Below are 15,372 nucleotides of genomic sequence, written 5' to 3' on the forward strand. Positions count from 1 at the left end.
ACCCTGCACCACAACCTTCAGACTGGCCAGGACAAAACCTTGCTTATGGCTCAGGAACTATTTATAGCAAAAAGACTTCCTAAAGTTATCAAACAAATCTGTAGCAGCTGTGAAATGTGTTTCAGGACTAACCCCTGAAATTGCAGGATGGCCCCCCAGGAATTCAGTACACAGGCACCTGTCCTGGAGAGGACTGGCAAGCAGATATCACTCACCCTCCCCAGGCTCAGGGCTATCAAGTTCTTGTTTGGGATGACATTCTTACAGGATGGGTGGAGGTCCTCCCCTGAAGGACTGAGAAGGCTCTGGAGATGGTCAAGACACTCCTACCATAACTCACACCTGGCTTTGGACTCCCTGGGAGCCTCCAAAATTATAATGGGGACCTCTTTATAGCCACTGTTGTTCAAGGGAGATCAAAAGCACCAGGCATAGACTTTCACCTTCATTGTGCCGGGAAGCTCCAGTACTCAGACTTAGGAAGCGCCAGCTACAAAAATTTTCTCAAGAATGTCATCTCCTCTGGCCTGAAGTCCTTCCTTTGCTCTGCTGCACCTTAGAACCAGCCCAAGGAAGCAGGCACTGAGTCCTTTTGAAATCTTAAATGGCAAGTCTTTTCTCACCAATGATTTCCTCCTGGATGAGGAAACAGCTGGCCTGGTAAAGATGTCATTTCCCAAGCACAATTCCAGGAAACCTTACAGTCCTCAGGCATGGTCCTCTGTAAATCAGGGGCACCCCTTTTCCAGTGGCATCTGGTACTGGTGAAAACCCTCCCCTTGCAATCCCCTTCCTTAAATCCCAAGGGGAGCGGACCTTCCAGTGATCCTCCAGCATCAGTCAAGGTAATAGAGGCAGATACCTGGCCTCACCACACTCAACTAAGAGCTGGAAACCTGGAGACTCTGGTCCTGACATTCCTTCACTGAGCCACAATCCTGCCAACTATCGCTGCAAGCCCTTTGGATGGGCTCAAGCTAAGACCTACCAGGGATTCCCAGACAAGAAAAAACTTGTTCAGATGCCTCACATTTGTGTGCTCATCACTGTTTTAACACACCTGTTCATTGTGTATTTGGAATTGGGCAGTACTCTATTACATCCCCTCCGAGTGGACTATTTGCCTGAAGGTCCTTTTCACCTCAGGGTACTTTGGCACAATGCTCATTTTTGGTCTTCTCTGCTGAGCATGGCTCCTGGGAATCTCCTGCTTCTGAAATGAATTTGTAAACTTCTTATTCCTTCTTCTCTCTGGGCTCTGCAACATCCCTTTACTCCTGCCTTGAACTTTACACCAATAACACCAGTACCTCCGCCTGCTGGATATGTGCCCAGGGAGACTCTCTTGGGGTCATCTGGCTCTACTGGCTCTTCCTTTGAGTTGTCCAGAGACTCTCATGGAGACATTGCTTGGGAAATGACATCCTTTTCCTGGAGACTCCTTGGACACAGGCTACTACGATGGGGCTCAAATTAATTAAGGTCGAGTGCCATTCTTTTCTGCACCTGGTCAACAGCACTATGATTTAGTAAACCCTGGTCCATGGGTTTCTAAAGACCCAAGCACCTGTTACCTCATTGGATGCGCCCCCAAGTTGGGAGGACATGTCCACCTTTGTTTTTCAGCTGTTAACTCTAATCCCTTAGCCTTAATTTTGGACTCTCTCTGCTCCTCCCTCTGCAATAACATCCTCATTTACAACTCTTCTTGGCTCTCAGGGGAGTCAGACACAAATGAGATCCAACTCAGAACTTGTCCTACAGTACATTCTTAACAAATGGCTTTTGGAATGAGAGATAGTTGCAGTAATGGATGCATGAATGGCATTTCATCTTTTTTTCTAAAACTCATACAGCGATGTCTATAGGATGCTTCTGTCTGTTTTGTAGGGAATGTGATGCATATTGCTTTGTGAGCACCAGGTCATGGAATGTCAGAGATGGACATTACTAATCTTAGAGAATATCCAGTGCCAATGCTTAGTTTATAGAGATGAAAATAAGGTGTAGGGAGGGCCTCCCCATAAGGCATGTTCTGAATTCGAAACCATTCTTCCTATATTCCATACCTGACTGTGGTCTTTGGCATTTTCTTTGTTTTCATTTGTAATGTGAGCATTGTGATCTTGTCTGCCTTATAGGATTGTTGTGAAGCTTATACAAAATAAGGAATGTAAAGTACTTAGTGTGGTGCCTGAAACATAATAAATACTAAAATTAGTAACATTTTCTCCTTTACTTTTTGTCCTTTTTATTAACCAGTGATGATAATGTAATGATGATATACCTTATACAAGGTATATCATACTATTTTATGTTGTGTTTCAATGAATTGAAAACTTAAAAAAAAAATCCCCATTTTATCTATACAGAAAAGCAAAGAGAATCCAAGACACAAATTCCTGTCAACTAAGAATGAAACATTTTTATGTGGAAAACAAAATTCCAGAATGCCATACATGCTCCTACCTTCAGTTAATCATGTTGCCTCATGGGCCTCCCCAGTGGTGCCCCGGTTGAGCGCTGGGCTGTGAAGCTGCCTGTAGCCTCTGCAGCACTGGTTCGATCCCTGGCTGCTGGTGAGGGTCCCACATGGCGCGACAGACCTCTCCTGCTGCGCCCGCTGCTAACCCTCAGCAGTCTATTTCGTCGGTCTGCCTGTTCTGTTTCCCGCACTGGCTCTGGTGAATTTTCTTACCCTCCCCTGCTTCTGACTGTACCCAGTGCTTATATAAATAAAATAAATAAATTAAAAAAACTTTAAAAAGTCATATTGCCTGATAATATTGTACATAACGTGCTTTAGAGGGCCTCCTCAGTGGCGCAGTGGGTTGAACGCAGTGCTGTGAAGCTGTTTGCAACCTCTGCAGGGAGGGTTCAATTCCTGGCCAGCCAGGAAGAACCCACATGGTGCAGCAGACCTCTCCTGCCACGCCCGCTGCTGCTCCCCTCAGCAGTGTTTTTGGTCCATCTGCCTGTTCTGCTCCCTGCTCTGTCTCTGGTGAATCCTCTCACCCCCCTACACTTCTGGCCTGTACCCTAGTTCTTATATAAATAATAAATCTTTTAAAAAAATGCTTTAAAGAAAATATATTTATTAAAATTGTTTTTAATGATACAGAAATAAAGTTTAATAAAAAGTGAGTGGGCTAAATTATCCTTTCAAAAAAGAAACTCAACATTTGCATTATATATTCAAAACTCAGATCAGTCATTATTTGGTGCTTGGGGGAAGGAGGAAAAGGGAAAGTTGTCGTTGGCTTAGTGTTGGTTGCCAGGGAACATACAAAGGTGGCAGGGAGGGATGAAACAAACAACTCCATATTGCTGGGAAGGTGGCCTTGAGAGGCAAGCACTTCACTGGGACAGAAATCTTGCAGCTGAGTCAACTTATCCCTCCAACCAAGGAAATGGAGTTTAAAACCACAACATGTTAAAGAAACAAGGTTATTCAAAGAGATTTTGAGAAGTTGCTTTTCTCATGCATTTAAACTGAAGATTAGAAGGTGCATTCTGTGGCTATTGCTATAAACACAGAAGAAGCTTTAAACATTTTTATTCAAGTCAGGTTAAACAGAATGTAAAGAGGGGCTGCTTTTAAATGATTTTATTGAGAATTTTGAAAATAAACTGTGAACTTAAGTAAGTGTGGGGGTTGAACACTTTCATTCCTTACTTCTGGGTTTGAACATTTATCTCCTAATTGTGTGCCTTGAAATGGTTGTACTTTCATTTTGGAATTCTATTGCTAAATTGGGTTTCTTTTCAAGGGAAAGAAAAGTATAGAAATAGTTGAAGACTGCTGAAAAGAGGAGAAACCATTATGAGTAACCAGAATGCAGCACTTGAGTTAAACATGGGGTTCCAGCCTGAACTCAAGAGCTTTGAGAGAACAGAAGGTGCAATTGCAGATGAAGACCATGTCACAGCCCTGCTTGAAAACCAGCTCAGCGTGGGTGATTTTGTCAAAATACAGAGGGCCTTTGAGGTAAGAGTTAATCTTGTTTACTGGAGAGTATGAGTTGTTCAGAGTTTAGAATGAAACGGATGGAAATTTTTCTTTAAAAAAATTTTATGTATTTAATGATTAAACAAGAAATTGAAATGGTCAGGCTTGGACTTAACACCAGGTAATTTTATTCCTTGGTGATTTGGACCACCTAATATTTAGTATGAAATTGCTGTCATTGAAGATCATTTCCATCGAGGAGGCAAAATTAATTCTTGGACAAAAGTTTTCTTAAAGATCAACATATTTTTCGAAAACCAAAACTTATGATTGCAAGTCAGGACAGGCGTCTCTTGGTTGATTGTCTGTAATCACTGTTCTTGCATGTGACGTGAAAGTGGAACTGTGGAAACGCAAATAGGTACCTCCCATTTGCAGAAACTTTCCCTTACTTCACCCCATGAGGTGCAGGTGGGTCCTTTGCAAAGCTGATTTTGTCCCAAATCAAAGCACTTCATTGTTCCAAAACCCCTTGTAATGGACCAGTTTCTCATTCTTTATAAATATTGGAGCAATGACAATAACATTTAAGCTAGTTTTCATTTTAATTCTACTTGGAAGTAAACCTTAGCAGTTTAGCCATGAGTGGTTTATTTTTTCTATGTGGTGAATTAATTGAAATTCTGCAGCTATGCATATGAAAAACACACCTCAAAATGATTTTTAGTTTCTCATACAGGTAGGAAGTGCTTTTCCATGTTGTGGAATTTAAAGAGACATAGACCTCCACTCCGTCCCTACTTTGTAATATTTGCTAGAATATGATCTCAGGGCTTCAGAAGATCCTTTGGGGATGCTTGGAGTATGCAAATTAATTTGAAACAGATATCTAATATTTTAGAATATCACCTTGAAATTAATAAAGCAGGATGAAATCTAACAATTTTGTTGGCCTGTAATTGGCACAAATTTTAATCGTTATTCAATGAAAAAGTTACTAACCAGTAAAAATATCTGCTGTACCTTGTCTTAAGTAACTAGTTAGATTCTACTTGTGTTATAAAACCCCAGCAGTATTAGTCATTTCTTTATAATGCTTTCTGTCTTATTTAGTTGCAAATGCATTCTCTACTACATACTTTTGTCCTTTTAATCTTCATATATTTGCTATTCATCCAACCCATTAGACTTAAAAGGCTTCAGTGCAGCTCATGTCCAATGCTCCAAATAAATCTGGCATATTTTGATAGACATAGCAAACATTTTGACAGCTTGAGGACATTCAGAAAAAATGTAACAGCAGATTATGACAGCTTTGACTCTGAAATGAGCTGAAATGTGACAGTTTTGTTCTGGTACTAAGAACACAAAAAATTTGAATGCTAAGTTTTATTAGGAGAGTTAGCATCATACGCTGATGTGTTAGTGAGTGAAACTGCTGCAGAAGGTTGGGGGTGGTTGTTCTTTTCAAAACACTGAATAGTCTGGAGTGGAAATCAAGTGAAACTGGGCTACTCAATCTTAAGATTTTTTTTTTTTTTTTTACTTTATACATTTTATAGCCCAGGACACTTATTTTGAACTTGCCAGTTGAAAAAGGAAGTACTGATGGACCAAAAGGGAGAAGAAATTCAGAGCTTGCATAAAGAATCTAATGACAGCTTTTTAAAAAGAAATAGGATTTTGTAGATGTACTTCTAAGAACAAATGAATCCATGCATTTTTTTCACTGACTCAGCAGGTAGAATGAAATGATGCAATGACAATATGGGGATAAAACTTAGACACTGAACTGGCAAGATTTCCAAACACAGCATGGACACCTAGAGAAGGACACATTAGAAATGGTGGTGGGGCCCAGTCATCTATCATGAGTGTGAGGTTCACAGGCCATAGTGTAAAAGACAAAATGGTCCTAAGCAGCTATTCTGCCACACAGAATTCTGAAGGTAGTAATTTGTAGTTCAATAACAAAGATGTGCAACGTGCTTCTGGAAATGCCAGAATTTTGGCACTAGATCCCTCTTTCTCTTTCTTTCTGTGTTTTTTGTTAGTTTTTTGTACACACGTTAATTATTTGTGGCTGAAAGCTTGTCAAATATTAGGTGAAATGCATCCTCTTTAGTAGCAGTGGCAATCCTTAACTGAAAAACCAGTAACTGGGTCTTTTTTTTTTTTTTTTTGGTGGGATCCTCGCTGGTGGCCGGGGATCGAACTGGTGCTGCAGAGGCTGAGGGCAGCCTCGCAACCCAGTGCTCAACCGCTGCGCCACCAGGGAAGGCCCAACTGGGTCTTTTTTTTCAAAAAAGATTTATTTATTTATACAAGAACCGGGGTACAGGCCAGATGCGTGGGAGGGTGAGAAGATTCACCAGAGACAGAACAGGCAGACTGACTGAAACACACTGCTGAGGGGAGCAGTGGGCGAGACAGGAGAGGTCTGCCGCGCCATGTGGCATTCTCGCTGGCCGGCTGGGATTGAACCTGTGCTGCAGAGGCTGCGGACAGCTTCACAGTGCGGTGCTGAACAGCCTGCACTGCCAGGGAGGCCCCAGGGTCTTTGAATTGTGTAGTGAATGGTTCACATATATTCCCAGATAAACTCTTATATACCATATAAATCTTAAGAATAAATACATATTTAAGAATATAGTAAGTAATGCCTGTCTTTATTATATGATTGGTATAGTGAGTAAGAATCCATTAGTGTTTAAGAGCCAGAAATCAGACTTCCTGGAATGAAATCCCCCTTTTGCCATTTATAATGTGACTTTGTGCAGAGAGCCTAGCCTCTCTAGGTCTCATTTTCCTTTATTTCTATTATGAGGATAGTGGGATTGTTGTGAGGATTAACTTAGATATTACCTTGAAAGCACTTGGAGAAATGTATGACACTAAGTGCTCAATTAACATAGGTGTTATATATTCTGTGAGTATGGTTTGAACTGCATGGCCTCTAACACTCTTATGATTCACTCAATCCATACATTTCCTGAAGGAAATTAAATTTCTAATAACACAACAATATTTTTGCATTTATTTTAATTGTGGTAGGAAGTGGAAGCAATAAGAATTGCAAAGACATAAATTCACATAGAAGATCATGAAGCATCGTCTTGGTACATCCTCCTTCATATTTTATTAATATACAAAAGATTTAAATTGAGACTTAATCTTTTTCTGTAGAACAAACAAGTTACCTGGGCAGAAGGACTGGAAAAGTAACTCGTGGATTTCATTTTCTTTCAAATGATGGTGTCCAAATAGCCATATATCAGCCTAAAGGGAGTGAAGCTTGTATTATTCATAGAATTGTTAAGATGGTTGTTACTCAAACTTTCCTGTAGCACTTGCTAGGCTCAGAGATATGACACAGTCTCTGGATATTCATATTATTTTGATGTCAACCATATTTTACATTTTCTCAGATATTTCAAAAGCTAGCTATTGTGTGAGGAATGAAGTTTCTGGTTTGCTGATTTTATAGAAATGCTGAGAAATAGAAATTATGGTCTGAGGGAAATTGAAATTTATAAAAGTCCATTGAGTCTTGATATATATTGAGTTTCTTACAAAATTCTAGCTATGTAGGTATCTGAGGATTTCCTTGGATTCTCCATTGATGACCTCGGCTCCAGGACACACAACTCTCTGAACCTGGATTCCCTGCTGACTGTTTGCCTGCACTGTTGAGCTCACTGACCTGAGTCTTGTCCTGATCCTGTTGGCAACTGTGCAATTACAGATGCATGTCCTGAGTCATCTGTTCTGGCCCAGACTGTGAGCCAGGACAGGGCTGGCCTTTGTCTGTCTATCCATGGTGCCATTTGCCCAAACCCTGCTAAATTTTTAGCTTTAAATAGCTGGATATGAAATCACCTAACTGAAATGTAAAAGATGAGCTATTTATGCTCAAAGTAAAAAGGACCAAGGATCAAAACAGTTCAGTGTGAAAAATGTATAGTAAAAGTCCTGACAGAAACTCCCCAGGGATGCTCCAGGAGGGCTTTCAGAGCAAACCTGTTTTAGGAGTGAATAGGTTCCAAACCCAGTGCACTTTGCTAACTTCAAGTACCAGAATAGCTCAGGAGGCAATTCTACAGGCCTGAACATTTTACTTGAGGTAAAATAAAATGATTGAATCCATACAATTTGTAGTATACTCATGCTTTATCATCTTTATGAAATTCCCACAATGCCTGTAGACAGATTCTACAGTAAGGCCTACGAACAATATTTCTTTGCTTAGTAGAATAAATCCCAGGGTTCTGATATCCTGCTAGGCAGGGTAGGCTCTAAGGGAATTGCAGAATATTGGATTTAACCCCTTATTCCATTTCCATTGTTTGACCATCTTTCTAAACTTAGGATTCCTTCTAATTCATTATGGACCCAATCTTCTCTTGATCTTCTCGTTGCTCTTTATACTTTCACTATTAAGTTACCCAATGGTTATATGTGTCATATTCCAAAAGATTGTCTATTGCTTCTTTTTTTTTTTTTAATCCCAGGCATCACTATCCCAAGCACACACACACAAATACCCGTCTTTTTTTCATTTTCTTTTCTCAGAACCATTGAGTTTTGTTTATCTATAACAAATTATGAGATAATATATTAAGATCATTAAACTTTTTAGATATAATATATTGTTAAAAATCTGTATATTATCCAGTAAAATTCTCAACTAGAAAATCTTTATAGTGTGTGCAAACTGTGTGAAATATGAGTTCAAACATGATAGAACTTTGTTTCTTGCTCACATAAAGTTGAAAGTATGTATTTCTAATGGGCAGACCGTTAGAAATCTCCCAAGTAGGCACTGGGTAGCTCGGTTCTGTGAATACACCTTCCATGACTGCTAAGCATCAAGCTAGTGACAGAGGCAGTGCTTGAAGAAGCACATGGGCAATGATTTTGTGGGCCAGACTCACATTCTAACTACAGTGGAAGCTGAAAAGTGTATACATATATGTGCCCAGAAAACACCCTCACCCTAATCTAGAGATTAATGGTAAGAAAACTTTGATGTTTCCTAATAAAGCAGGAAACTTCATTTCATAGGTGAAGTCATATGCCTGATGGTTTGGTTTTGTTTTTTTTTGTTTGTTAACAGGAAGTTCAAGGCTACATTTAGCTTATGGTTTGATATGACCATTTTTCTCATAGATTTTTCTGGAACAATTATCTGCTATTTTCATTATATGATTTTTGTTCTTTTATCTTTGCTTTAATGACCCTACTGTCTATGTACTTTCAGGGTTAACTGAACCACCATTCTTATCAGAAGTCAGTGGAGGTAAAAATGATGAATAAAAATTTAATATCTTTCAAATGTAAGATTTCTATAAAGCGCTTCTATAGCTATCATGTTATTTGATCCTCTCACCAGCCCAGAATGTAGGCAGACAGACATTTTTATTTTTCATTTATTCTTAAAGAGAATGAAGCTAAAATATATTTAATTGAGTTCTCCCAGGGGCAGAACCAGGGCTCAGGGGCTCAGGGGTAGATTGTCAACTACGTGACCCATAGTTTGGCATGATTCCTGTTGACCCACAAGGCAATGTCCCTCTGGGACATTGCTCTAAGGAACAGGAATCCAGTAGGATACAGATTTCATTAACACGATGAGCATGTTAACAGCAAATGGGCACTGTGCCTGGTAACTTGGAGTTAATGCATAATCAGCAAATAATAAACAACTCCTAAAATAAATCGATGTAGAGAAAGGGTTGAACAATAAAATGAATAACCCATTGCATTTTTATTATGTTTTCCATTCTAAAGCCATCTCAATGGTGGCTTGTGAGAAGAAACAGGTAAAGCTTAATCTATTTCTCTATTATGCAGTACAGAATATGTTCAGCAGCTTTAGCCAGTCCATCCCCTGCGGAACAAAAGCAGTAACTCAAGAGCAATTCTGACCTCAATTCCATCACAAAGAACCAAAAATTCCATTTTTGAGGACAGCAGAAAACAAGTGACTCTCTGCAAGTCCCCCTTCTCAGCATTTATATAAGAGTTTGAAGATAAATCCAGCACCACTGGAGTTAGAAAAATCAGAAATTACAGAGGAATTTTTGTGGTTTTGTCTGATTTGCTAAAATTAAGGGATGAGACTAGCAAATGATGTCATCATCCAAACACAAGGAAGGTAAGTAGAGCATTAACACACATGGAAAATTTGTCTCCAGAATACTTCTGCCTGTGTGCTAAATTTTGTGACAAGTTCTGGTAGCTTCCTGTCTTTTCCAGTTTCTCTGTGTGCTTTGTAACAAATGCTTATAAAAATTAACGTGGGCCAAAGGTGGTGATGAGGCGTACTTTTGGTGAACAAACCAAAATGTTTAAAGCAAGGTTTTAACCTTGAGCTTTGATCGGGACTGGAGCAGAAAAGGCAACCAAGAAGCTTATTATAAAGAAGGGGAAAAGAATCAAAGGTGCTTATTGTTATTCATTTGTAGTACATCAACTAAGCCAGACATATAGAACCAAGGGCACAGGCTACTTTTTCCAATATCCTGAGAATTAAAGAAGAAAAATGAAAACAGACAATGAAAGAACTGTGATTTGTGCCACTTTGACTTCACATTTGTCATGTTTACCATGTATAGCACCCATAATGATGACACAGACACCACCAACTCTGTTGTTAGAAATAGGGAATTTGTGACTTGCCCCTTGGTGATTCCTGCTGTTTTCCCAAGACTTTGCCTCACACTTGCTGAGGCACAAGTCCCAGAGGTCTTTCCTTCCCTCATCATTTCTTGACATCACTTGTGGATGTGACTCTTCTGAAATCTTGAATCTCTGACACCAATATTCTCTCCTGAGGACTACCAGGGACGTGGTCTTCTTCTGCTTCTTCTCCTGCATGTGCACATATTCTTCCCTAAATTTTCAACACATTTGGAGCCAGATTGTCACATTGGACTTATTTCAGACTTTCATTGTCCAATATGGTGACCACAAGACACTTCTAGTTATATAAGTTAAAATGAAACAAAGTAAGAATTTATATGTGCACAAGTCATATTTCAAGCATTCAGTAGCCACATGTAGCTAGCAGCTACTATACTGGATCCTTCAGATTCTGAAGCATTGTCATCACTGTAGCAATTTTATTGGACAATGCTGCTTCTGACACTTCTCATGGTATCCTATTAAGTTGTTCCCTTTCATTTTTTTAGCCACATTTATATGGTCAAAGGCCTATTTTTAGGTGCTCGGTTTCCATGGAAATATACCTGATTGCTCATGCTTTAGAGCCTAGAAGTTAAACTGATTCTTGGCTGGAGAGATAGGAGAAAGCAATTTCCTTCACTGTAGGCTAAGACTACCATTCCCCCTAGCATTCCTTCCCTTACACTATAAAGAATATGATCATTCAGTCTTTTCAAGGAGATCCTTTCGTCCCCCTCAAATCATCCCCTCCTGATGATAGGTGCTTAGTCTGAAATTATGGTTCTAACAGATTAGTCACAAAATCATTTGACAATGGAACATCTTCCAAATTATTTCAGTCATGCTATTCATATTTTCAATTACATGAATGCTTTAATAATATTTCTGTTTTAGGGTCTAATAAATGTGGAGCTTTAGTTTGGAATATTCTTCCTCTACCTCACTAACTTCCCACCTAACTTCTATGTATATACATGTTTAAATACCATTCATTCAGATAAATCTTCTTTCACCACCCAGACTGGATCAACACCATATTATGGTCCTATTTTCTCATAGCTCCCATATATTTCTTTTGTTGCTCTAATCATAGATGTCTGTGATTAAGTACAGTGACATTTTCATTTACACCTAAGTCAAAGGGTCAGGAAGGTGATGAGAGAGAAGTCAGTGTGAGAAGATCTCAGCATTATATCCTAGATTGTGGAGACCATGGGGGTAAATGAGATATCTAGAGGAGAGGGTAGAGTGTATAAGACCAGATCTTAGGAGAATTCTTCAAGAGGGTTGAGAATCAACTGGAGTTGATATGACAAGTAAAGAAACAGGGTAACTTCCTGGAAGTTGAAAGAGGGAAGCAATCAGAAAAAAATGTGTGGCCAGTCACATACAATTTCATTCATTATTTATGATTGTCTCTTATTTAGGAATCCCTTTATTATCATAAAATTTATATTAAATATACATTTTTTAAAGATTTATTTATTTATTCATATAAGAACTGGGGTACAGGCCAGAGGTGCGAGGGGTGAGAGGATTCACCAGAGACAGAGTGGGGAGCAGAACAGGCAGAGCGACTGAAATACACTGCTGAGGGGAGCAGTGGGCAAGTCAGGAGAGGTCTGCTGTGCCATGTGGGTTGCTCCCTGGCTAGGGATTGAACATATGCTGCAGTGGCTGCAGACAGCTTCATAGATGGCATTTTAACCCCCTGCACCATCAGGGAGGTGCTTAAATACATTTTGATCTAAATACATTATACTCATGTAAATTCTAAGTTACTTATGAAATATCCCACTTACATTGGTCTACTGTCAATCACTGTACTTTTCTCAGAAACTACTTTAATGTAGCATCTTTCCAGTGTATTTTTTATTCATCTCTATCCATATATGTACACAAAAATATCACACATGTTATTTTGCATATAATATATTTGCATGCATTTATCATATTTTAGGTATTCAAGGACGGGCCTTATAAGTAACTATGAATCATGTGACATGATAACCAAACTGATTAAGAATTTGAATTGAAACAAATCAGAGTAGAAACCATAGTTTTCCCCTGATCAGCTTGGTATAGATTTAAAAAGATCAGTAACATTTACTATTGGCAAAGAATCAGGAAAATGGGCACTAATACTTAGATTGCAAATTGTCTAAGTTTTTTGGTAGTAATTTTTTCCAGAATGTATCAAATATGCAATGTCAAATATATCAAATGCATACTTTTTGAACCAGCAGTTCTAGTTATATAGACTACCCTAAATGTACTGTGATATGTAAAGAGAAAATGTAGATATAAAAATAGTCATTATAATAATGTTATATAATGGAATATTTTAGACAATCCAAATATTTATCAATGAAAGGATAATTAAACAAATTATTATATACTCTGATTAGTTATTAAAAAGAGTAAAGAAAGTATATAAAACTGCCAAAATTTACAATTCATGACATAAAGAAAATTGAAAAATAGTGTACAATCATTCTGAAATGACAATTTTTGTATAGTGTGTATAGGTTTCAATTATGGAAAAATAGGACTGTGTCTGTCACAGGGTAAGGCATAGCAAATGGCTTTGTGGGCTTCTTAATTACACCATAACTCAATGCAAAAATAAATGTTATTAGAATGTCAGTATATCTTAAAGACTCTTAATATGCTAATATGTCTAATGATGCTGAACTTAATGTTGAATTTAGAAGCTGTGCTTTTATTGATATTCTCTACTCTAATAAGTGGTATTTCTCTATCAGCTTCTTTTCACTGAGTTTTAGCATTAACAGCGAGCCCTTTGAGAGCTATTTTATTGTTAGGGAAACAAAGATAGAAATGAAAGGATTTTTCCAGGTCCATTTGCATTGTTGGTAGAGCCAGATCATCTCCCAGAGTGGCCTGATGCCCAGTTCACATCGTGGATAACCTTAAATTTAACTGTACTCAAACTCATTTTTAATTTTCCAACATTATTTAAGATAGTATAATTCCATAACTTTGCCATTGTTCACTACTATAATCCTTTCCATAAACTTATTTATTATTCATAGAACAGATGAGTGTTTTCTTTACAATACAGAATTGGGGAGAGGAGTTCAGGAAGGCTTCCTGGTGGCAGTAACATCCAGGCTGCTACTGAGGGAAGGGTATCACTCAGGCAGGTAAATGGCACTTTGGGAGTAGTTTTCTACAAAGAGGATATAATGTGCAGTTTCATTGGATGGAAGTAGTATGATGCTTTCAGGCATTCCCTGATCATTTTGTCAAAAGGACTCCCCCCTACACTCCCCCTACAATGTGAATTGGGATCTTTCTTTTTTTAAATTTTTTTCCCAAATATTTATTTATTTATGTATACAAGAACCACAGTACAGGCCAGAGGTTTGGGGGGTGGGGTGGAAGGTGAGAGCATTCACCAGAGACAGAGTAGAGATCAGAACAGGCAGATCGACTGAAATACACTGCTGAGGGGAACAGTGGGAGAGTCAGGAGAGATCTGCTGCACCGTGTGGACAACTCCCTGGCCAGGGATCGAACTCATGCAGTGGCTGCGGACCGCTTCATTGGTTGTGTCTTAACACCTTCCACCACCAGGGAGTCCCATGAATTGGGATCTTTCTTATACTTTAAAGATTCCACTTACTGAGTTTGTCATATGTAAAATTTAAGTATTATAAAACTTTAGTGTTCTAAAGAAATAGCTTTTATACAAAACTGCTTGAGGTCATTTGAGGAAACACATTCCAATCTCCTATTTTTCTAGTTTGTTGATGAATGTGTTATCCCAGATAGAACCAGCTTTTGTTGAAGTCAACCTATTTGTAGTGTGTTAAAAATGGTTAGGAATTGAAAATCTTTATTTCTAGGCATGATTCTGCCAGAAGTGAACTATATGAACTCAAATAAATCTTCAATTCTGTGGGCCTCAATTCTTTTCTTTTAAATGAAAGTCTTGGTGTAGATTCCCTGAACTTCCAAGTCAACTCAAATGAAATTTATGGATGCATGAGATTCTTTGCTTCATTCTTTGGTTTCCATGAAGGGGCAGTGACTGTTTATAAGGATAATGCTTATTCATATAAATATATGCTTATTGTGCTCTAGTGATATGAAGATGAGTGAAGCTCTGTTTTCTCTTGGCTATACCATTCCAGTGGTCAGGTTCATCCCCTAAAATTTATAGCTTAGGTAAAAGAGATGATAGTGATAAATATTATCTTAGATCTATTGCAGAGAATTGAAAACTTCCATAGACTTAAAGAAAAAATGATATGAACTATTACATAATCTTGGGGATTATGATCACCTGTATTTAAAAGAGAACGATTTATGGATTTATTTATCTTGCAGCTCCAATCAACTTCTAACTCACCATTTAGATAAGAAATCTTACTTGAATTTTGGAGCTGGGAGAGTTTGGTTCCAAACCTTAATTTCAGTACAGGGATACCAAAGCCTGGGTCTTTGTTAGTTACAAAATTTTAAATTCAATTGAGACTGCTGAGTTCTTGAATTATTGATATAATAATGTAAGTGAAAATTAAAACCAACTAAAAGTCTTTGAAGCAAGAAAAAAGAGCAATATGAACCTTGGCTGGCACAGTAGTCTCCTGTTCTGTTGTTACATCTCTTATGAATGTTCATTGGAAGGTGAAATTTGCAGGGGATGATATATACTGATGTATCTGTTTTTAAATAACATATCTAATCTTCTGCTCCAGAAGATGTTC

General features: G+C 38.3%; 1 protein-coding gene across 1 annotated transcript in view; it reads left to right on the top strand.

Moving 5' to 3' along the window:
- The first annotated feature begins 3,320 nt into the window (after nt 1-3,320).
- Nucleotides 3,321-15,372, top strand: part of WDR49 (WD repeat domain 49) — a 180,291-nt gene continuing 168,239 nt past the window's right edge. The window contains exons 1-2 of the mRNA XM_054701116.1: nt 3,321-3,446; nt 3,771-3,988. Of these exons, the coding sequence (XP_054557091.1) occupies nt 3,824-3,988 (165 nt within the window). The 5' untranslated portion in view covers nt 3,321-3,446; nt 3,771-3,823. The remainder of the gene's footprint in view (nt 3,447-3,770; nt 3,989-15,372) is intronic.

Source organism: Talpa occidentalis, unplaced genomic scaffold (assembly GCF_014898055.3).
Source record: "Talpa occidentalis isolate TD23 unplaced genomic scaffold, MPIMG_talOcc4v2.1 talOcc4.4, whole genome shotgun sequence".
Taxonomy (NCBI): domain Eukaryota; kingdom Metazoa; phylum Chordata; class Mammalia; order Eulipotyphla; family Talpidae; genus Talpa; species Talpa occidentalis.